General features: G+C 38.7%; 1 protein-coding gene across 3 annotated transcripts in view; it reads left to right on the top strand.

Annotated features, from left to right (window-relative positions):
- Positions 1-25,076, top strand: part of LOC131067095 (histidine kinase 1) — an 88,705-nt gene that overhangs the window by 51,579 nt on the left and 12,050 nt on the right. For all 3 annotated transcript variants that reach the window (XR_009358749.1, XM_058002030.2, XM_058002029.2), the window contains 5 exons: positions 1-168; positions 262-1,008; positions 1,313-1,688; positions 2,051-2,643; positions 22,823-24,142. The exon at positions 1-168 is cut by the window's left edge and continues 75 nt beyond it. Coding sequence is in view for 2 of the 3 variants with exons in the window: in XM_058002030.2 (XP_057858013.2) it covers positions 1-168; positions 262-1,008; positions 1,313-1,688; positions 2,051-2,643; positions 22,823-24,142 (3,204 nt within the window). In the remaining variant the exon portion in view is untranslated. The remainder of the gene's footprint in view (positions 169-261; positions 1,009-1,312; positions 1,689-2,050; positions 2,644-22,822; positions 24,143-25,076) is intronic.

The raw sequence follows: 25,076 nt of genomic DNA, 5'->3' as shown, positions 1-25,076 counted from the left end.
GTTTCTATTGTTTCTGATGCTCTCCGTGGTGAGTTGCTTTCTCATGCTAAAGCATTTACTACATCAGTCTTCGAAGAAAATTGTGAATCTGCAATCCATTTAGCTCATTTGATTGCATCGTCTTTGATAAAAGACAACTTGTCTTCATTTTCAACATTGGAGAACCAGGTTGGTACTTTTGGTTGGGTAATTTTAGTTTGGAATGTGTTACAATTTGTCATGATTGTGACTAGCCAATAATAATGGTACTTGTTATTGCAGATGAAACCAGCTCTTTTTCAAGGATATTCAACTATTCCATACACAGCACAAGTTTTCTACATGGGAAAAAATGGATTGTTTGTCTCTTACTACACAGATTTTAATGAGACATTGATCTTGTATGCAAACAGAACCTATACAGACAGCAGTATGACACATGCAGGAGATCCTGCTTCTTATAGGCAACGGTATCTATGGTATTGTCAGAAAGCTAGTGCTACCACAGGGCTACCATTAGGGGAAGCAATTCCAACAGGCACATTTTCTTTTTGGGGCACAAAGTGGTTCAGAGATGCTCTCAACAGTAAAAATGGATTTGCTACTTGGGGCTTAGCATTTGGCCAATCTAAGGAACTATTATTCCTTTCACTGGCCTCTATCAAAGATGTGTCTCCTGCAGATCCTTCTGGAGTATTAGCTTTAGGAACGCCAATGAGAATTTTAATGGATTTCATTACACATTTTGATCTTCTTGGTGGCGACATGTATTTAGCCACAATAGATGGATATTTGCTTGCACAAACAGGAGGAGCTTTCCATGTTGGAGGGGAAATAGACAAACCCATACTGCTAGAAGCTACAAAATCAGGAAATCCTGTGGTGGCAGGAGCAGCATTGCATCTAATAAATAAATTAAAGAATATATCAAGATTGGGCAATGAAACTTTCAGTTCCTCTGATGCAAGAATTCAAGGTGCATCATACATAGTGGACAGTACACCCATCCATCTTGCTGGAACAACTATGGTATACAACTTTGTTCTTTGCCAGGAAGGTTATAAATTGAACATTTACATAATCAAAAATGGAAAATTTGTTTCTTTAAAATTACTATCAGAAATATTCTTCCTTGATGCAAACTCTGAAATCTATTAGAAAAGATCACATGGAAAATTTATTGTATATTTTACAAATATGAGTTATTTTCTATTCCAAGATGTTTATTTTTATTTTATTAGGATACGGAAACGGTGGACATGTTTTGTATGATTATATGTTCAATCTCATGCTTTAAATTATTTCTGACTTGTAAGCCAATTTGCTCGTCTAGGTATGTGTTGTCATCATTCCCTGCAAAAGTATTTGGGGTCACATGGAGAAACAGGGCCACACAACATTAATTTTGCTAATCATCTTGGCAGCTTGCATGCTCTTCATAAGCTGTGCTTTTATTTTTTTGCTTACACGAGCTGGGAACAGAGAAATGCACCTCTCTGCAGCATTGATTCAACAACTTGACGCAACAAAACAAGCAGAGAGAAAAAATAACCAAAAAAATATTGCTTTTGCTAGAATGAGTCATGACTTGCGGACATCTCTTGCGGCTATCATTGGCCTCATTGATCTTTGTCATTATGATGTTGTTGAAGGTTCAGAATTGGAGATGAACCTTTTGCAGATGAATTCTTGTGCAAATAACTTACTTGGTAAGTCTGTCTCAGTGACCACACTAACAAAGTTAAAAGATTATAAATGAAAGTCTAGCATGTCTTTGTGAGAGGAATGTCCTGGGGCACGATTTTTACTATTCCTTTGGTTTAGGTGTTCCATATATTGTATATTGAGTTTTCATGAGAATCTCAGAAGAATCCAATTTGAAATTGGTTAACTTGGTATCCATAAATTTATAGTTTATTTACAAAGTTAATGAGATTCCTGTGTGGATTTTTCCTCAAAATTATGTTTGCAGGAAATTTTTAAGCTGTGGAAGTAGCCTTTTTTGAAAACTAGAATTGATTTGTGTCCCATTTATAATAAATTATTTTTTGTGTATATACTTATTTTTCAGGTTTGTTAAACTCTATCTTGGATGTGAGTAAAATTGAGGCTGAGAAGCTGCAACTTGACGAGACAGACTTCAATATAGTTCAGGTCCTTGAAGAAGTTGTAGATATGTTCTCTGTTGTGGCATTAGAAAAAGGTGTAGAAGTTGTATTGGATTTGTGTGATGATTCTGCAGAGAAAATATCATGGATTAAAGGTGATGCAGGTCGACTGAAGCAGATACTGTGTAATTTATTAAGCAATGGTGTAAAGTTTACTTCTGAAGGCCATGTGATATTACGTGCCTGGGTTAAGCAAGTTTTCCATAGCAAGCCCTCAGTTCATGGTGGCCACAGTGCTCAACATTTCAGGGCATGTTGGAGTTGTATGCCCAAATGGGTCTTTGAGGTCAGTAATGCTTACAAACAATTAGATGCCTTTTCTGAGGTTCAAACTGATTCAAATTATGTTGAGTTTGAGTTTGAGGTAGAGGATACAGGAAAGGGTATCCCAAAGGACAAGCACAAGTCTGTTTTTGAGAACTTTGTCCAAATTGATGGATTAACTTCTACGAATCATGATGGCATTGGTCTGGGTCTTGGCATTGTTCGATCTTTGGTAAGTAATGCATACTATTATTTCCTCATTTCTTAACTGGATTTTCTTTATCTTGTGTGTTTGTATCATTTTCTTTTTCTTTCCAAAAGAAATTTCATAGATGTCCAGGATAAGTTTTTGATATATATGAATTTCATGTTTTGTTCAACTCTGACCTCTTTTTTTCTTTTTTTTTTTTGACAAAAGGCCTAGGCCTAGAATATATTAGATATTAAATAAAAGAGATTACAAAGTATATGGAAGATTGCATATCCTCCCATCTATACAACCCAAGAACCTACAAATCCTAAACCTACTACATAATCCTCAAAATAAAAAGAGGAGACATATATGCCAGAGATATGTCTGAAGAGAGTATATCACCATCAAGAAAATGACAAGCCTCATTGTCTATTGACACATCACACCCTCTTCATATCCCTCCTTGAGATCTTTCACTCTAGTTGACATGGAAAAACAGGGAAGATATACGCAAATATTGATCACACCACCTTTGTTCAACCACCACCAACGGAATGACAAAACTGCCACTATCTGATATCCTTAATCAGTCACCAACATCTGAGAAGGACTATATAGTATATATTCACAACCCCTTGATGCTCGAACCCATCATCAAAATTGCCACCATCTGATAATATTACTTGATAAAAAAACAAAAACTGACCTTAATAATTTCAAGACCCAATCCCCGACTCTTGGGAGGAGGCAATGTCAGCCGGTTGAGGAAATGAAGACAAATACCCATGAGGGTCGACCTGTGGATGAGAATGAAGCTCCCATAGAGCATTCAATTTAGCCACTCCAAATGAAAACAAGGGTTCCCCTATCTGAGTCGCATAATAATGCATCCATTGAAGGAATGGAAGAGGAGATGCATATCTTAGACCATTAATGAACAAAACATACACCGCTCTTGCTGCAATGTCTTGCAAAATATCAGCTCTGTTTAAAAAACCCCCCAACCATACATCCCCTGCATAAAAGTTATGCCTAGCCAGCTTAACCTTTTAATTCCGCCCAATTGAACAGGGATGTATAAACAAAGGATCCAATCAGTAGTTTTGTGAAGTCTGCCGAGTTTGACAAGTCCATAACCATCGACGCCAGCCTTGCCACCGCCATAGTAGGAGAAGCAATGGGGTTAGCCGCTAACCAGTCTTCTCCTAAAACCATTCGTACAGTCCATTCAACATTCTCACATGGGATTGCAAAGGCATCCCTTAGGAGAAGAGGAATAGCATTTCCCCGTGGCCAAATCACATGAAAGTCACCCTGCAAATGAACTCTAAAGGCCATACTGCTACTACAGAAAAACACCTTAACTGAGAGGAAAGCATACATCTTAGTTGGGAAGCCAAAGCCTGAATTCCCATATTTAACTTTACCAGGCACATGTGATGTATTTGAAATGCAATATAAAAATCAAGCATCGTGCAAAAATTTTGAGTTCGCCTCACATCTCTATCCTCTCCCTTCCAAGTGTCCATACTTTGTACCTACTACAAGCTTGCCTCTGCATTAAGTCTAAACAAAAATCTTCAAATTCATGTGGGCATCCATCAACCAGAGATGAAGAAGGTGCGAAGTACACCCGGTCCTTACAACTCGACATCAACTTGAAGTAGAGCAAGCCAAATGTCAAAGCCTAAATGTCCCACTATCGCTAGGGACATCCAATCATACTCTAATCACGAGCTAGCTGAATCCACATGAGGGAAATTTAATTACTCTTTTCTGTTGTTGCTGGAAGAAGTCATTTTTATGATTATCCTTCCCAATAAGCATAAATAATGAAAAGATAGATTCCGATCCAGCCAACTCTATAGCAGTACTTGCGGCGCCCACTTTCCCATACAAAATACAATTGAATACCCGTCCTTTCCATGATAGATTAAATTCCGCAACAAGAACAAAAAACATTAGGTAAAATTACAATCCCACATCTGCTTTCATTTGCATAGAGTGCTTCTTGTCTTCTTGGACCTCCATAGATGTCGTAATTTTTCCATCCACATTTGAGTCACATCCCCTGTTAGCCAACAAATCTGCTAACTGATTTGCTTCCCTATAACAGCACCCAATACAGTAAGACTCAAAGAGAAACAATGCATTCTGAACTTCTTGGATGATATGGTCTATATTCCAATTAGGGACTTCAAATTTCTTAAGAGCTGATATGATATTCAAGGAATTCCCTTCTATATCTAAATTTTTGACCTGCTGTGAGATGGCTAAGTTGATACTGAACAAAAGAGCTCTTGCCTTTTCCATATTATTTGTACCATTTGGAATCCTAGCATATCCCGCTTTCAAGACCTAACCTTTAGAATTCCTAATCACATACTTGTTGTGACGTTTTCACACATCGCCCCATTGCAAATGGGGACCCCTGCTTTTTTGCTTTCTAGGGTTTGTTTTTATTTTTTTAGGGTTTTGTCAGTTAGCCTTTGCATTTTGAGTGTCGCCAAGGGGATCACCTGGATAGCAGGTCCTGTCTGGAATGTCCTGATCCTGAAATTTGACTAAGTCTGAAAACTGAAAATCCTCCAAAAACTAGATTTTGCAATATAGCTCCTGGAGGTCTGAAACCACTCTCAAACATTTTGAAAGTATATATGGAATATAACTTAAAGTATAAGATATCTTTCTTCTTTCTTATACTTAAATGTTATATTCCATAAAATTATCCTGACGAAGAGTTCAAAAAGTCAAATTTCGCTCCTGACCCTTCCTGAGGGTCCAAAGCGAATTTCGCTCCTGACCCTCTTAGGAGGTCCAGAGCGAAATTGATTATAGACATCATATGCCAACTTGCTTGAATTTGAAACCTTGTTCCTGGCCTTGAAAATGATCTTACCTTGCCTTGTGAAGTGGTTTGAAACTAAAAGATTGAGCAATTTAGCCTAGATTGTAAATTTCGCTCCTGACCCTTGCTGAGGGTCTAGGGCGAAGCTTTTGCTCAAGTTTATTTCTCGCTAATTTTGGCTAACTTGTTTTGTGCAGGGTTTCCCAGAGAGAAGATTGGACGTTACTCGATGCATTTGAAAGTTTGAAAGTTTGAAAAATGGTGAATTTTGAGCAACAAAGAGAAAATCGCTCTTGACCCTCTCTAAAGGCCCAGAGCGAAAATTTCAAAGGCACAATTTTCTTGCAAGGACAAAGCGATTTTATGATTGAAATGAATGAGGAAGGGTGTGTTTTGCCCCGTTGAAGATAATTTGGAGGGCTAACAAAAGATGGATAAGCTTGAATTTGCAAAATCGCTCCTGACCCTCTCTGAGGGCCCAGGGCGAAAAACCTAATATCCAACCTTTTCTCCAAAATTGAGCAAAGCTAAGCCTAGGCACAAGTTAGAAACGGTGTTTGAAATGCCTTGAAGTGGAATTGAGATGCTAAGAGTGCAAATTTTGATGACAATAGGGAAAATCGCTCTTGACCCTCTCCAAGGGTCCAGGGCGAAATTTCCAAGAATTCTCACTTCCCTTGTATTTCGAGATGGTATTTTTGTTTCCAAGACTCAAAAGGGAGTGAAGAATGATATTCTACGCCTTGAAGGTAATTTGAAGTTGAAGTCATCAATAATTTGTGCAAAAAGACTCAAAATCGCTCCTGACCCTCTCTGAAGGCCCAGGGCGAAATTTGCAAAACCAACAACTTCCCTTCAAGATTGCGCTAAGGCAAGGTTGTGCTAAGGTGGAAAGGTCCTCCAAAACGTGATGAACAAGGATTTACCTCCAAAACTTGATGATCCTAGCCTAAATTGCAAAAGTCGCTCCTGACCCTCATTGGAGGCCCAGAGCGAAAATCTTTGAAGCCCCTATTTTGCATTGTAAAAGCAAATCAAGCATGCATAGAATGAGTGAAGGAGATCATTGCTTACCCCACAAGGAGAATTGACAATTAAAAGATGAAGGATTAAGAGCAAAATTGAAAAATCGCTCCTGACCCTCTCTGAGGGTCCAGGGCGAAAAAGTCCTAATAGTACTTTCCTCCTAGAGATCAAATGAAATCAAACTCAAAACTGCAGTTAAAAATGCCATTTAAATGCCTAGATGAAGTTTTGGACGAAAAAAGGAGGTATGCAAGGACTAGATTGAAAAATCGCTCCTGACCTTCACTGAAGGTCCAGGGCGAAGTTGGTGATATCCTTCATTTTTACATTATTGAGCATTGATATTCCTTAAAATTCACCAAGTTGCTAACTTTGAGGCCTTTGGAAAGGCTAAATCAAATTCGCATTAAATTAAAGGCATTTTAATTTAATAAATTAATTTTGTACCTTGAAACAATCAAAATAAACATCTTAGAGGTATTCAAATTAATTTAAATAAATTAAAAAATTTACAAGTTGAGAGCACAAGGCATTATTTTGTCTTTATTTATCAAGTCGGCCTTCTTCTTAGTGTTTTTTTTTTAATTTTATTTTAAGGCTTATTTGCTAGGTCGGCCTCATGGTTGAAGAAGGTGAGCGCTCTATATAATAGGAGGGCATTGTTTCAAGTTCAAATCATTCATTCATCCCTTCTAAAGTGAGAAATTGAGGAGCAATTTGAGGAGCGAAATCCAGAGGATTGAAGGCGAATTTCCAGATTTTGAAGAAGCTAGTGGAAGGTGGAACCCTTTTGGAAGGCTAAGGGAGGTGCAATTCATCTAAGGGAGGCGCAATTCATCTAAGGGAGAACTTTGATCTAGACTTTGCCTAGTGAAATCCACTTTTTCTTGCATCATTTTTCACAAGTCTTAGAGTTTAATACTCAAGAGGAGGTATGGCGGTATCATCTTAACACCCTTGTTCAAGGTTTGATTTTTAGACATTTTTTTTTTAGAAAAGTCTAAGTATTGCATGGTTAATTAGGAAATGATAACTCTAGATTTATCATGAAGTTTCCTAATTAAAATCTTAAATCTTCCTTTTAAGTCTAATTTCTACACTTCAAGATGGAATACTAATTGTGAAATGTTGTGTAGGTGTCAAGATGATCTCCTCCAGTCTAGCATCGACAAGGACGACCTTCTTCGGTCAAGCATCATCAGGAATAACCTCTTCCAATCCAGCATTCCAAGGCGAGGTACATCATCATCTTGCACATCAAAGACAAAAGAAGTTAAAGCAAGGGTTCGTTGAAGAAGCAGATAGTTTCAGAAGAGTTAATTAAAGATTAGCTTCTCAGCATCATCGAATTGGATATCTACCAAGTTGCAAGTGTTAGACGAGGTGGCATCCTAGTCATCACTTCTCCAGTCGGATTGGTCCACCTCAGCATGTCCAGATTCAAAGCACCTAACTCATGGGAGGTGGCACAAACTTCAATGTACCTACCCCAGCTATCCATTGGTTGAATTTTCCAGAGAAGACATGTGTCCAATTAATACAATTATTTCATTGGTCGAGCATTAAATGTTATGTAATGGTTGTAACAAACCCTAATTAGGGTTTTCAGTATTGAATCTTAGCCATTGATCTCAAATGGATCTGAGCCATCAAATTGTATTGTGGACACTATATAAGCCCCGACTCTTCATTTTGTAAAGGCAGTTAGAAAGCAGTTGGAAGCAGTTAGAGAGTAGTTAGAGAGTGAATTAGTCAGTTGATAGAATAGCAATTAGAGTAGAGTAGAGAGAGAAGGCAAAGATTGTTGCCAAGATGTTGTTGTAAAAGACTTGTAAAACTTCATTGAAGAAATGGTGAAATTTATGGGTCGATTCGACAATTTGCATGGTCTCTATACTTCTCATATTTGATTTCATGTTATTAGATGAGTGGAAGAAATGTGCTTGATTGATGGTGAAATTCGTATATCCATACTACTAGCAGTTTGTTGATTGCAGACTTGCCTTGTGTAGTCAACTGGAATCATTCAGCTTAAGCTTAACTTCAATTGTTGCTTCTTCATTGATATGCATCAGCTTGATGGTGTCTATGCCTACAGTGATGATTTGAATATCATAAAGCTTTCCTTCGAAGATCGCACTAACCTTGTGGAGATGGTCTTGGGATGTCAAAACAAGACTTAGTTAGAATTTCATCAAAGATCATTCATTGCTCCTACATTCTTAGTATTAGGATTAGATCCTCTCCTCGCCCTCATCTTTTTCCCTTTTTTCAAATCAAAGCTAGTGAAATCCTGTGTTCCAGCAATATTCAAAGCAAATCAGACGTTCAGTCATCAAGTGTAAGTTCCCTTGTGATTCCAGCAAAATCACATCATACCACAGATAGCTTATCCACACGTAGAGATCCTACAATGAAGAACCTTGAAGTCACCCTGATTGATCCTTTTCGCGATATCTTCAGCATTCAGAGGCTTTACTCAAGAGAGGATAAGGTACCCTTGGGTATTTTATTCTGTGTTTGATAGTGTACAAAATACACGTCAACAATACCCAATACCAAAAATTCTTGGGTTGCCTCTTGCAGCCCCGTCAAAATTTAACTTATGAGAATTCTTCTGAGGATGTCTCCATCTTATTTCCTTCCTATTCACCCTTTTGTCTGCATTTACCATCAGACTTCCCGTGAATGGAAGTTTCAAATACTTTTATCCATTCATTATATCATCATCTCGTGAAGTATAAAGAGAGTTCAATTTTTTGTACGTGGTTGAATATGCATTAATAGATTCTGAGATTGCCAACTCTATCTTGTTCACAATACCCTGCACATTATTAAAATCTCTTCTGAAGATGCGCCTATTCCTCTCCCACCAGAGGTTCCAAATGAGTATAGTAGGAGCCACTTCCCAAATAAGTGCAAAAAAAGATTCTTTAAACAATTTCGGCAATGAATTAAAAACCTTAGACAATGTTGCTTGTAAAGGAGAAGCCCACCCAAGTTTACTCAGAAGCTAGTTCCAACATTCTTGTGCCACCACACAACCTAGCAGCAAAAGATCAACTGTTTCAATTGCTAATTTACAAAACACGCATTCAAATGGTTGAGCTATTCTCAAAAGTGCCAATTTGTCACTAGTTAATATTCTTCCTTTTAAAGCTAGCCATGCAAATGAACCTGCCTTTTGCAATCCACATCCCTTCCTACGAAAGGAAAACTTTCTGGATGGATGCCCAACACCCTGAGAGATAACTCACTAAACCCCTCTTTTGCTGAATAGGCTCCTAATTTAGAGGGAAGCCATATGATCTTATCTCTTGTATCTTTGTAAAGAATTAGTCTTACCTTAAGTTCAAAAAGTAACAACTTTTTCTGTTGTAAGGGAGCAGGGATATTGTCTAAATCTTTCCAGTTCGTCTTCCAAAGACCATTAACCAGTGAACTGTTAAAATAATTACTTACTGAATAACCCCAAAGAGACTGCAAGACTACCTTAATATCATCTAACCCCAGAACATTATCTAGTGGGGGATAAGAATTCCATGAGTCCTCTCAAAATCTTATTGACCTCCCGTCATGAACAACCCGTGTTAGCTTTGGAAGAAGACTTTCCCTACATTTTAAAAGGAAGTTCCACATCTTTGAGCCTTTAGGAGGATCTAAGATCGTAAATATTCTCTCCGGATCCTCCGAATCAAGATACTTACCTCTGACTATTGATGACCAGACTGAGGAGGTATCCAAATACAATTTCCATACAAGCTTTGCACCTAGGGCAATGTTTCTATCCTCAAAGTTTGGAATACGCGCCCCTCCACATAATTTAGGAAAGCATACTTTCTCCCATGCTAGCAAATGAATCTTATTTTTTGGTTCTCTACTTCCCTTCTATAGAAATTTCCTAAGATGAGATTCCAACTCTTCTCTAATCTTAAAGGGCATTGGAAGAACTGACATAATATAATTCGGAATGGAAGCCAACACATATTTGATCAACAATATTCTCGCAGCTAGTGATAACCAATTATTTTTCCACGAGGCTATCCTATTCTTAATCGATGAGACTATGGAATCCCAATAAACCTTTATTAACTCCTGAGAATATAGGAATTCCAAGATACTTACAAGGTAAGCTCGCTTGCTTAAACCCGAGAATGGATGGCAACTTACTTGAAAGAATCGGAGAGCAGTGAAAGAGAAACACTTTTGACTTAGTTTCACTCACTTTTTGGCCTGAGACATCACTATAAAGCTGCAAGGCTTGTTTGATCACCTTTGCTTTTGTAACAAAAGCTCCCACAAACAAAGTTGTATCATCTGCAAATAAACAATGTGAAACCACTTCCTGAGTTTGCGGAATATGTATACCCTTCCAAGAAGAAGAATCATGAAGAGCTGTTATCATTCTACTTAGTGCTTCCGCCATGATGATAAAGAGGGATGGGGATAAAGGATCCCCTTGTCTCACCCCTTGGGAGGAAGAAAAGAAACCTGTTGGGTTACCATTTACCATAATTGAAAATTTGGTCCCTGATACACAAGATAGAATCCATTTGCACCATAACTTTGTCAAAGCAAATTTGAGTAGAACTTGGTGCAAGAAATTCCAACTAACCCTATCGTACACCTTCTTCATATCTAGCTTAACCATCATTGCTTCTTCCTTGTGAAACATAACTGAATGGATAATTTTATGGACAACTAGAGGCCCTTCAATCGTTCCCCTCCTTGGAACGAAACCTCCTTGTTGCTTGGAAATAATCCTTGGAATAAAGTGAACCAATCTCAGAGAAATGGCCTTGGTGACAATCTTATAGATTGTGTTACACAGTGAAATTGGTCTGAAATCCGCAAAAGATATAGGATTAGCCACCTTAGGAATTAAAACAATAAGGGGTAGTATTGAATTGCTTCAACATATTACCATGCTTTCTAGATTCCTCTACCATTTTCCAAACATCTGTACCCAAGAAGCTCCAACATTTTTGAAAGAAGAGAGCTGGAAACCCATCTAGTCCTGGAGCCTTATCAGGATGCATAGAGAATATTGTAGTCCTAACTTCCTCCAAAGAAAAAGGTTTCAGTAGAAACAAATTGTCCTGATTTGTGATCAAGGAAGGGTTATGTTGAAGAATGTCTCGTGTCTTCCTACTTACATCGCCATCCTCCACCACCGTATTTGAGAAGAGAGAGTTAAAAAAGGCCACAACTTCATCTTGTATCTTACCAATATCCCTAATTGTCTCCCTTGCTCCATTTCTAATTTGTGTTATTAGGCTATTAGCTCTTTTCATTTTAACAGATGCATGAAAAAACTTAGTGTTCCTATCCCCCTCCTAGAGCCAGACCTCCTTGGACTTTTGTTTCCAGAATAATTCCTCTCTTGTCAACACTTCTTGCAATTGCAAATTGAGTTGAGTTTGATTGTTGTAAGACTCCTCATTTCTACCGTTTTGGATAATGTCCTCATTTAGAAGTTTAATACTGTCCTCAAGCTGTTCCTTTGACTGAAAAATATTCTTAAAAATTGAAGCATTCCAATCTTTAATCCGTGACTTGATCCATTGAAACTTCTTACAAAACCAAAACATCCTAGATCCCTGAACAAATGGAGCAGAAAGCCACCATTCTTGCAATTTAGGTAGTAAGGTCACATCCCTAAACCACATCTGCTGGAACTTAAAAGATGCAACACCCTTCCTCAGGGTAGAAGTCAAGGGAACATCCACCAGGAGAGCAAAGTGATCAGAGTGTGATAATGGTAAGATCTTGGAAAGAGGAGCTCCAAATGCCGAAATTGATACTGGATTCACAAAAAGCCTATCTAACCGCTCTGCAATATGAAATAAACCCTGCCTCCTATTGGACCAAGTAAAGAACCATTTGTTGGCATACAATCTTTTAAAGCATAAGAGTTGACAAAGTGATTAAAGTCTTGCATGGACTTTGGAGGCGGAATAATCCCTCTAGACTTATCTCTTGAAGACAAAACTGCATTGAAATCCCCACCTAATATAAAGGGATCCTTTGAAAAATTCAATAACGATAAGGCAAGAGTTTCCCAGATTGCTTTCTTGCTTGCTATTGAAGTTGGTCCATAAACTGAAATCAAATGAAAATATCCATCAGAGGTTAGAACCTTGACATGAATAAAGTTTGCTTTTACTGCAATAATGTCCTTCTTTCCCAAACTTGACTTCCAAAGAATGGCCAAGCCTCCAAAAGCACCTATGGATTGGGATGCAACATATTTCCAATTTTTCCAATCTTTAAAGGGTTGTGCCTCAACATTCTTTGAGAATTTTGTTTCTTGTAATAGAAAAATATCAGCCCCACAATTCTCAATTTGAGACTTGATGAGGTGCCTTTTGTTAGGGGTATTAAGGCCCCATAACATTCCAAGTCACAATTCTCATTGTTGTCCTGGAGAGTCATCCACTTTTCGAGAACAAAATTTACCATCTAGAGTAGTTTGAATCCTTGCTTTCACCTCCTCTTTAGTCTTCTTTGCCACTCCCTTCTTCTTTGGTGGCCTTCCCACTTTTCCTTTTGGCTTCCTAACAACTGCTACTTTTCTTGATCTGGTTTGGTAAGTGGAAGCCACAACTGCAGGGAAATGTTGAGAATCATCTTCCAATTGTTCATTAAACAAAACAACCATTTGGTTTGCCTCATCAAAATCCTGATTATCTTCACTAACAGTGCCAGTTCCCATATCCTCTAACAATACTAGGCAAGGGAGAGACAGAGATGTAACAAAATTTGAAAAGGACCCAATCTTGTGATCCACAATATGCTCATATAAACCACACAGGTCTTCATTTTGTAACATATTGCCCTCTTGTTCTATTTGCTCATCCAAAAACAAGGAATAGGCTTTAAGAAGCTGTTCTTGTACAATCTGATCTTGATCACCCGTCAAAAAAGAAGCTTTAAACTGCCTAAAAATTTCACTATTCTTATTCAATGAAGATATTGGAGATGATGATAACAGCCTAGGCTTACACAGATCTGCTAAAGAAATCTCCAAAGAGATGTTTCGAAAAGAGCTAAAACTTTGTAACCAAGGCATGATTTTGATAGGTACTGAAAACATTTTTTGTCCCAGACCTAAAATCAAGGAGCTTATCGGAATGCCTTCATATCTACTTGAAACCTGTGGCATTTGCAGCCCCCTCTTTGACACTAAATCCACACCATAAGAATTGTCAACCCCATAATGAACTCTATCTATTAGTTTGTTTACAGCTTGTATCCTTTGAGAACCCACCTCACCTACTGAATTTATCGCATGAGTTGAGTCATACCAGTTTAGTATTGGGTCAACTTCTTTAATACCTTCAGACTCCAGTTGGGACTTAGCTTGATAGTAAGGTGGAGGACACAAATGGTCCTCCTCCACACTTCTTGTGAGATTGCTCCTTGCCCTTCAGAAACAAAATTTCCCAACAAATTTACCCTTTGTGAAGGAGAAGACACCGGACAATGAAGAGCATTCGAAGAATGATCCTCATAGACTCGAATATTTTGGCAGTTAGGCCCTTGACAATCAGACATTAGATGTCCCAAAGAATCTGAATGAGAATCAATCGTTTTTGGGTCTTGCACTATCAGAGGTTGATTCCATAAACCAATTTTCGAGATGATTGTCAAATGTTTGGGGAATGGCTTTAAGAGATCCTAACTCCCAATTGATTTGCAAAAAGCTCAATCAACTCTAAATCTCTATATTCTAAAGGCATGCTTGGAAAGGAGACCCAGAAGGGGGCATACCAGATCTCTATAACCTGAGGGTTAAAATTTGGGGACCTGTTGTGACCATTTCACACATCGCCCCATTTGGAATGGGGACCCCCTCTTTTTGCTTTGTTTTTTGCTTCTCTTTGCTTGTTCTTCTCTCTGTTTTAGGGTTTTGAGTGAGTGAGTTGTCTGTCTGGACTAGGGCTAAACCTTCGGGGTTCTTTTTTGGATGTCATTTAGGTTGAGTCCAGTCAAATTTTGGAGAATGGTTAAGTGTCCCCCTGAAGAGTTGGAATGTTTGAAATAAGGTAAGTCTTTCAGGAGAGTCAAATAGGTCTCAGGTTAGGTCTAATAAAGGTTTTTAGGGTAAAATCCAATTTTGACTAAGTGTTAGCATTTTGAAGGTGAAATTGTGAGTTCTTGCCTAGGTGAGTTTTGATCAATTTTTTGAAGCAAGATGATGCCTGAAGCAGACAAATCGCTCCTGACCCTCAGAGGGGGCCCAGGGCGAAATTTATCCGGAGTACAATTTCTTGTTTTTGATGAACTTGCTAACTGGTTCCTGACCTTGAAAATGACCTGACTTCGCCTGGTGAAGCAGTTTGAGACTTAAATTTGAAGCAGTTTGGCCAAAAAGGGTAAAATTGCTCCTAACCCTTAGAGAGGGCCCAGGGCGAAAATGTTGTTTAAGTCATATTTGTCACTGATTTTTCTAAATTGCTTTGTGTAGGGTCTCCTGGAAAGATGATTGAACGTGACTTGATGCTTTGGACTGTTTGGAGACGCGAAAGATGGTGAATTTTGGAAACTAAGGAAAAAATCGCTCCCGACCCTCAGAGAGGGTCCACAACGAGATTTTGATTTCCTTCATTTTGCAATGAAAAGAGACCAAGTTTTGATCATAAATGGAAAATAAATGACTTTCTCCACCCACCTGAGGAAGTTTTGGCTTGAAATAATGAAGGACCTTGTTGAAAACAGAAAAATCGCTCCTGACCCTCAGAGAGGGCCCACAGCGAGAAATCTTATAAGGGTCATTGCTAGCCTTATTTGGTTGATTTGAGAGGTCAAGAGCATGATGAAGGATAGAATGAGCATAATGAGGTATCTAGACTTGATCAAAGATGATAAATTGAAGGAGTTTTGCCCAGGAAAGGAAAAATCACTCCTGACCCTCAGAGAGGGCCCACAACGATTTTCTTTGTGTGCACATTTTTGGACCTTTCTTGGACATGAATTTTTATTCATAGCAAAGAACAAGACGATATCTCCCTTGGCAAAGTGATTTTTAGATGAAAAGTGAAGCATTTTGATCTAGGTAGCAAAAATCGCTCCTAACCCTCAGAGAAGGTCCACAGCAAGATTTTCAAATATGCATTATTCTTGCAAGATCAAAGTGATTTTATGATTGGAAGGGATGAAGGAAAGCATGTTCTATCTGTTGAATATAATTTGGAGGATCAACACAAGATGAAATCAACCTAAAATTCAAAAATCACTCCTGACCCTCACTGAAGGCCCATAGCGAAAAATCACTCCGGACTCTTAGAGAGGGCCCACAGCGAGAAACCTAAAATGGGAACTTTTCATCCAAGTTTGAGGAAAGTTAAGGTTAGGCATGGGTTTGAAACGATGTTTAAAAGGCCTTGAAGTGAAAAGAAATCGTTGAGAATGAAAATTTTAAAGGCAATTACAAAAATCGCTTCGGATCCTCAGAGAGGGCCCATAGCGATTTTCCAGTTTTCTCTCTTTGACTTGAAGAATTGAGATAAAATCTTGCTTGGACAGGAGGAGAATGTGATGTGTTATGCCTTGGAGGTGATTTGAAGATTAAAAGATAAAGAAATTTGCCTAAAAGTGAAAAGTCGCTCCTGACCCTCACTGAAGGCCCATAGCGAGATTTTCAAAAAATGCATGTTTTCTTCAAAATGGTGCTAAGGCAAGGTTAGGACAAGGAGAAGAGACCTCCAAGAACATGATGAATATTGTTTTACCTTTGAAACTTGATGATTTTGGTCAGAAAATGAAAAATCGCTCCTGACCCTCAGTGAAGGCCCATAGCGAAAAATCGCTCCGGACCCTCAAAGAGGGCCCATAGCGATATTGTTGAAAATCCTCATTTTACCTTGCAACAACTAAGCGAATTTGGTTGAAGTGGATTAAGGAAGGACATTGCCAAATGATGAATAAAGTTTTAATGAAAAATGATGAAGAATCAAGCCCAATTTGCAAAAATCGCTCCTGACCCTCAGAGAGGGCCCAGAGCGAAAAACTTCAAAATCACACCTTTTCTCCAAAATTGGATAGAGCTAAGTTTGCAATTCAGTGAAAGGACTTAGTTGAAATATCTTGAAGAGGTTTTGGAGGTTGAAAAGTGCTAAACTCGAGCTAAAATTCAAAAATCGCTCTTGACCCTCAGAGAGGGTCTAGGGCGAAATCCTCATGAAATCTCATTAAGTTTTGTTTTAAAAATTAATATTCTCCAAATTGCATTAGATCGCCAAAATTGCTAATTTTGAGGCATGTGGAAAATTAAGATTAAATTGACATTAAATTTTGGCATTTAATAAATTAATTTTAAGCCTTAAAAAATCGAACTTCTATCTTGGAGGCATTTAAAATTAATTTTTATTAAATTAAAATTAAATATAAAGTGCACAAGGCCTTATTTTCATTTATTTTGCCAAGTCGGCCCCCTTTTTTTGGAATTTTATTTATTTTAAACCTCTTTTTTGCCAAGTCGGCCTAGAGGGAGCAAAAGGGTGAGCGCTCTATATATTGGAGGTGTTTTTTCACAATTCAAATCATTCAATCATTGCCTTAAGAGTGAATTTGGAGAGCTAATTGGAGGTGCGAAATCTGGTTTGCTTGGAGCGAATTTATTTCAAGTGTTGGAGACTAGAAGGAAGTGGAGTCGATTCTTTTGAAGGCCAAAGGAGGCGCATTTTATCCAAGGGAGAACTTTGATCTACATTTTGCCTAGCAAAATTCATCTATTTTTGCATCATTTCTTAGAGTTTAATACTCAAGAGGAGGTATGGCGAAATCATCTTGACACCCTTTTTGAAGATTTGATTTTTGAACATTTGTTTTTGAAAAATCCAAGTATTGCGTAATTAATTAGGAAATGATAACTCAAGATTTATCATGAAGTTTCCTAATTAAAATCTTAAATCTTCCTTTTCACTCTATATTTCTACGCTTCAAGATATATTACTAATTGTGAAATGTTGTGTAGGTGTCAAGATGGCGATTCCAAAGGCAGGAGCATCCACTAGTCGTCCAGCCCTCATCAAAGAAGATCAGAAGAACGAAGAGTTGGAGACCACGATCGTGTCCAAATGGAGCAATATCGGAGATACCAACTTGGGAAACTTCAGTGTGAAGAAGTTTCGAGAGGTCCCCTACATTGGCAAGCTATCACCTGTCGCGAAGAGAATAATTGAAAGTGGCATCATCAAGGCGGTAGGATTCCCCCCAGCAGTCCAGTGTCATGAGTTGATGTTGAGTGTGCCCGCCATTATGACTCACAATCGAGATCGATCGTATCCAAGGAAGGAAACACTTTAGCTTACCTTTCAGAGGAGGCTATAAGTGAGGCTCTCCATCTTCCAGAGCATAAAGATATGATTTACAAAAGCCTAGAAGGAGCCAGGTCAATGTATGAAGATGATCCTGACACTTGCCTCAATCTCATCAACAAGAATTGGTTGCTCAAAAGTCGTCCTCGCCTGAACAAGATTCCCAATACACCGCATAGGATTGATTTCCAGGAGGAGTACAGAGATTTGATAACTTTGCTTAATCGAGTTACAGGGGCTCCTCAAGCCTTCTACTTTGAGAAGTGGATGTTCTTCTTCATTCAAGTGATTGTCCAAGGAAAAGGAACGATTCATTGGGCCAGAATAATTAGCAATAGCCTGGATGTGCAGTTGAGAAGACTAAGGCCTACCAAGTCGTTCCACATGAGCTCATACGTCATATATGCCTTGATCAGGAGTTTCGAGTATGCAGGGCTACCTCACAGAGGAGTGATCGGAAGAGGACCCGAAGAGGTGAGAGTTTGTGACTCTTATGTTCATCTGCATCATCCACCTGGAAGTGACTACAAGTTAGTCAATGATACCTTCACGATGAACATCACTAGGATATTGCAAGGCGGGATTCACAATCGACTATCTCTGGATGCACAAGAGCTTGTGAAGAGGTATGGTGCTTGGTTCATCCAGTTTCAAAAGTTTACATACATCAGAGTTCAGGGATGTCCTTCACCTCCTTACATGTTGCCGAGATATCCGACAGATAGAATAGTGCAAAGGTATCCAGACACAAGCATGGAAATGGAGTTCTCGTGCCTATCATATTGGGGAATTCGATTGAGGTATGTCTTAATACTCAAGCTTCGGAGGATGCAGAGAAGGAATTAGCCTTGTATTCATTCACCTTCTTTGCCCCAAGGGAGAATTTTGATCCTTATGGTTATATGGAGGAAATAGTTGCTAGGAAGTACGGACATGAGTTTCAGGTGGAAGACTTTTGGATGAATCTCTCAAATGATTTAGAAGTTAAAAAGAAGATGCATTCTAGATTGCCTTTAGATTTCATCAGAAAATGCAAAGTTTACAGAGTAGCCGATCAAGCCCAGGGCAACGACAGATACCTCCAGTCATCTTATGACAAAGAAGATAAGAGAGTGAAGATAGATTGGAACGAGCTTGAGATTTTGGACTTGAGAGCTTTGATGGCTCCGGTTTTATCATGCACTAGCAGATGGGTGGATGTACAACATCAGAAGTTGAGAGAATAGAATGTACCAATGACTTTTACTTTGGAGGAAAGACCAGAAGAAGGAGGAGCAAGCGTGAGTGAAGACACTTCTCATCCTAGAGGCACAAAGAGGAAAGAAAGACCTGATTAAAGAGAATCTTCTAAGAAGAAGCAAGAAGCCAATTGAGATTGCCCATCAGGCACATCTTCTTGACATGGAAAGAAGGAAAGTCAAGATGGAGGTCAAGAGAAGATAGTACCTGAGATTGATGAATCTATGGAATCCATGGTACAGAATGATGAGCTAGAGAAGGGACAAACACCTCAACATTCATCAAGTCAACCTCTACAAATTGATGAGCTACAGGAGGATCAGGGAAATGATGATGAAGCGACATCTCTCCGAGAAGATGAACCCTTACTTAAAGAAATACAAGTTAGAGAGGCAAGATCTGCCATTCCAGATTGGTTGAAAGAGAGACTGACAAGGGTGATTGTGATTGAAGAAGAAGAGGATGTAATTGACTTAGAGAGCCTTATAGGAAATTCTCAAGAAGTAACGGAAAAGAAGGCGGCCACCAAGATGTCCAAGGTGATCAGGGATGAGACAGGATCCAGGAAATTGCAGATAGCTACACCAGTAGTGGACAAGTATGAAGGTGAAATTCTTGCAGATGAGTATGATGTAGAAACATTTGAGCTTGGTCCACTCACTTCTGAACAGGCGATGGATGAGGCAACCGATTCATTTGAAGCACTTAAGGGCAAACTTAAAGAAGAAATGGAAAAGAATAAGAAGCTTGAGAGGGAGGTCAGTGCTTGGAGAGGCTACTTTAGTCATCTCAATCAGCCCTTGAGACGTCAGGATCCAGCAGTATCTCCTGTGCAAGCACTTCCTCTCGAATTGGTTGGCGAAGCAGAAAGAGTCAAGAGCTTGGTTCAGCTTATGAGCTCTTGGATTGACAAATCCCACATGGTAGCTGTTGAATTTGCAACAAGAATGATGAAGACAATCCATCGAGCTATCCGGGTCCTTGAGATCGTCCACAATCTAATGATAATTGTAGCCGCTTTCGCTCACACTAGAGATGTTATCATTCCCGTTTTGCAAGTAATCAGGCAAACACCAAGGAAGATTCTAGCACAGGAAAAGATAATGGATGGAGGAACTCATAACCTACTTCAGTGGTCAACTCTACTCCAGATGAAAGAGGTTCTTTTCGAAGACATCAACACCAAATGCAGTCAAGTTGAAGGTGTCATCCATCCAATTCAAGATAAAGTGTTTGAAGTATTGTGTACCATCCTTGGCCGACGAATCGAGATTGAGACAGATGTGGACATCCAAGAGTTGGAGGATAGAATCAAGGTCATCTTTTGCAAAGATGAGAATGTCATCACAGACGAGCAACGGGATCTAATGTTCACTACTATGCTCCTGATTGAGAAGATCAAAGAACTCGAACTTGGATGGGAAGCGGCTCTTCTCACTGCCTTTGATCAGGTTATTCACTTGGAGGAACGAATGAAGAATCTTCCTGAGATTCCCATTGCTGAGGTTGAAGGAATTGTGTCCAGATTCGTTGCATATGCTAAGAAAGAGCATTGGAAAGGGAACAAGGTTCTAGAAGAAAGGTTGTTATAGGATGACGTGGCATCTTAATTATCATTGGTCTATGTTTCCTCGACTTTTGTGCCAATTAAATATTTGGCTATGCATTTAATAATGTTCATCTAAAAAGGGAACTTTTTGTAACAAACCCTAATTAGGGTTTAGGTGTCAGAATCTCAGCCATTGATCTTCTTTCGATCTGGGCTGTTCATTGTAATTGAGGATGCTATATATACCCTCACTCATTTTCATTTTGTCATTAGAAGATGAGATCAGATTAGATTTTAGAGAAAGAGATTAGAGAGCTTAGAGAGAAAGTTATTTTGTAGCAAGATTGAATAGTGAAGAGAGAATTTCGAACAATTGTTGTCTATTTTGGCTTTGAGATCAATAAAATATTGAAGTTATGGTGTTTTATTGCAATTCTTGTGGCTATCTTCATGGTTGTTTATCTTCTTGAATCCTTCTCAGTCGAAGTAGTATTTAAGTTTGAAGGACTAAGTGTTGTGCTTGATCCTTGGTGAGATTCACGTTCCAAACCACTAGTTTCTTACTGATTGTAAGGACGCGTTGTGTGGTCAACTGGAGATATTGAGATTGCTTGAACATTCAATCATTATTGGAATATTGATATGTATCTTTATGATAGTATCTATAGTCTTTGATGATTTGAAAACCACTAATCACCTTAGAAGATCGCATCAATTTCAGTAGAGTTGTAATTCCTTGGCAATATTGAAATTGGTAGAATCTTACCAAGTCTAGCCTACATTGAGTTATTCTTAGGATTAGATTAGAATTCATCTCTTGAAAACCCTATCTTTTGATATTTTTGAGAATTTGTTAGTATTAGGAAAAATCCTATTCCTGCAGTCGAGTGAGAGCAACACGGACCAGCTTTCAAAGTGCGTAAGACCCCTTGAAGAAACAGCATTCACAACGACCACTGGTGCTTATCCACACGTAGAGATCCTACAACGAAGAACCTTGAAGTCACCCTGATTGATCCTTTTTGCGATATCTTTAGCATTCAGAGGCTTTACTCAAGAGAGGATAAGGTACCCTTGGGTATTTTATTTTGTGTTTGATAGTGTACAAAATACACGTCAACAGGACCATACCATAGTGTAGAGACCATACCCATTGCAAAACCACTCCTTGAATTTATGAATCTTGTCCCGACACTCTTTTGAAGAAAAAATGGTAATAAAGAACTGAGAACCATGATCCATAAAAAACACCTCCTTCACCCCAACCCAATGCTTCTTAGCCCAAAAAATTAAATCCGAGGGTTGAGGAGAAGAACCCCAAAACTTACCAATCATCGCCCGATTCTGCAAATTGAAATCTGAGATTCCAAAAAATGCTCCGCAAAGAAATGTTAAGAATCCATCCTGCTTGGTTTAAATCCCCATTAGATTGTGCTTCTCCTCTATCCTCTTTAGCTGAGGAAATAACTGCCTCACCCCCTGCCATTTGAGAGGGAGGTTTCTTCTTCCAAACTTTAGAGAAAACCCTCTTATGCTGCCCATTTGTGGGATAAAAGCCCCTCAGCTGCTGATTACAAATCGGATGGAGACCACCTTCAGAGTTAGTCTTATTATTTAGCTTAATGGGGGTTCCCACTGGAATATTGTTTGGAAATGTGAGTACAGAGGGCTTGCCATTTCTGAAGGACCCCGATCAGCCATTAGACCCATTCCTTTTCTTTAGAGGGATATTATTAGGTGCAGACAGACAATCTTGACCCGATGAGGACTCCACTTTATTATTAATGAAAAGGTGATCTAAAAACCCAGAATGCTTCTCCTGCTGTCAAAAGCTCGTTTCCCATTGCCGATCACTGCTGTCGTGCGGGGACCTATCCTCTGCACAAACATCAAATACTTCCTGTTTGTCCTTGTTCAATTTTTTTGGCCAGATAAATGGTGCCCAGTTTGGTTTTGAAAACCTATGATAACTGGCCCCATTGAAATGCTGACCCTGCCATTGCCGACCCTGCCTCTGTCGCTCCTTGTTCTGCACTCTGCCATCATTCCTGTAAGAGTTTTGAAATTTCTTTCCCGCCCAGGGCCATTCCCCATATGCAGTCCCCATCATTCAACTCTGACCTTTTACATTTTCATTTTACATGTAATTGTTTTGCAGGCTAGTAGACCTCAATATTTTATGACAATTTCAGTTGTTCTTAAAGTGTTGATTTTTAGTGTTATTGTGTGTGGTAGGTGCATCTGATGGGTGGAAATATTAAGATTGTTGACAAAGGTGAACCTGGGGAAAAAGGAACATGCTTTAGGTTCAATCTCTTTTTCAGAATTGCTGAGGTTAGTGTAGATCAGAGCAAGAATGGAGAAAATCGGTCATTAGGTATGCATGTGCTTAATGGAGTTTCTCTGTGGGCTAAAAGTTATTCATGTGAAAAATATGACGTTCAAGATTGGCAACTACGACAGAAATCTTCATTGACTTCTGGCACTTCAGAACCCCACTGGCAAAGGCCTGCTCTCAAAGAAAATGTCTTTGTAGTCCTTGCAATGAATGGCGAGGCAAGCAAAATGATTTTAAAGAAATGGCTGGAGCACAGATGTGAACAGGTTTTGATGGTAAACCAATGGTTGGATTTTATCCCAACACTTGAAAATCTCAAACAAGAGGTTCTTGTACAGAGTCTAAGGGCTTCCGAGACGTCTGAGTTTGTTTCTCCAAAGAGCCTGTTGAGTGATCCTTGGGTGGATGATATGTCACATCAAGGTGACACATTCTCTGATTATGGTGTAAACCAACTTTCTCCAGATGGTTATGGTTCAGGTACTGAGGAATCTAAACAGAGAAAAGTGAATGGAGTAAGTATGCACCTGCTGGTTGTTGTAGATATCAACATGATTGTAGGACCTCCAGAACAAATATCGGCGATTTTAAGTAATTTTTTTGGAGTTGGACAGGTGCCCATCTGTAAGGTTGTATGGCTAGCTAATGCAAATACTCCCAGTGTAGAATTGGAGAACTTGAAGAGAGGATCAGTTCCTTGTGACTTGATATTACATAAGCCAGTTCATGGGTCACGTTTGCATGCAGTTTGGGATCTTGTGCAGGATCTTAGTGGAAAAAGAACACAGCAAGCTTCAGAAATTGAGGCATCAAATGTTTTGCCACAGACAGAATCTAGTGATGAACATTTCAGAAGGAAATCCTTTGATCGGCCTACATCTAGTTTGGTAAATTTTAAAGATCAAAAGCAAATGTGGTCTGAACTAACACAGAAGGATAACAAATTGAGAGCTCAGAATTTATTGGAAGGAATGCATATACTTGTTGCAGAAGATAATGCTGTTTTACGACGACTTGCACAAGCCACACTTACCCAGTTAGGTGCCACTGTCAAATGTGTTGATGATGGAGAACAGGCTGTGCAAATAGTTTCTGAAATGCTTCATAGCAGAATCAAGAACAATAAAGATTTTTTGTCTTCAAAACAGTGTCCACTCAAATCATCTGATGATCCTGTACAACCCTATGTCTTTGACATTCTTCTGATGGATTGTGAGGTAGTTCTTTTTAAACTCCACTGCAAGCTTCCTTATTTGAAATTTCCTTACATTCTTTTCAATTTTATGTTTCAAAAAACTATATTGCACCTGTAGTTATAAAATGAAATTCAGCTGTAATAGTGCTGAAATCTGCAAGATATAGCCATATGGAAATTATGGTATCTAAGCAGGTTGAAAGCCTTGGAAATATTAATGTTATTTAGAGGATGACTACTAATTAGAAGGAAGATTATGGCAGGTTAGATAGAATTTGTAACATAGAAAAGCTCCCAGTTTTTGTTCATTTCGTATCGTCAGCACTATAGAACCTGCAGTATTCACTAATATTGGCTAACTCAGTTGCAGAAGATCCTATTAATATCATGATGACCAAAAAGGATGGTCAAATAAATTCTTCATAATAGTACCCCTTGAATCACTAATCTTGAATGTGTAAAAACCCCTTCCAATTTGAACCACAAATTTGCACTATTCCTTATAGTGTAATTTTGTCAAACACTTTGCAAACCATCTAAGTAATGTAATGGTGTGTTGTATGTTTCAGATATGTATGGGTTTATGGAATGATATCATAGTCTGAATGTTTTTATTTGCACTGCACCAACTTATACCTTCATGGAAAATGAATCAAACGATAGAATCCTTATATTTTCAGACCATATGAACAGATGAAATTATTTATATATATACTCAGGGAAACCTTTGGTCACAAACTACTTTCCAGATTTACACAGTCATTGTAGAATGAAGGTTTGTTGCAGAAATATAATGGCAGAACGATCAATATCTGACCTGAGCTTTGCTGTAGCTTATCTTTGCCTTCCAAAATTCTGTGCAGGATCTGCAATCACTTTCTCAGTGCTGCTGCAACTATTATATGACTGCTAAATGTATGAAATAACTGCTATAAGTCCATACATCCATCCAGAGA

Source organism: Cryptomeria japonica, chromosome 8, assembly GCF_030272615.1.
Source record: "Cryptomeria japonica chromosome 8, Sugi_1.0, whole genome shotgun sequence".
In the NCBI taxonomy this organism is placed as follows: Eukaryota; Viridiplantae; Streptophyta; class Pinopsida; order Cupressales; family Cupressaceae; genus Cryptomeria; species Cryptomeria japonica.
The sequence above is the reverse complement of the archived record's forward strand: the minus strand, read 5'-3'. Positions and strand labels throughout refer to the sequence as shown.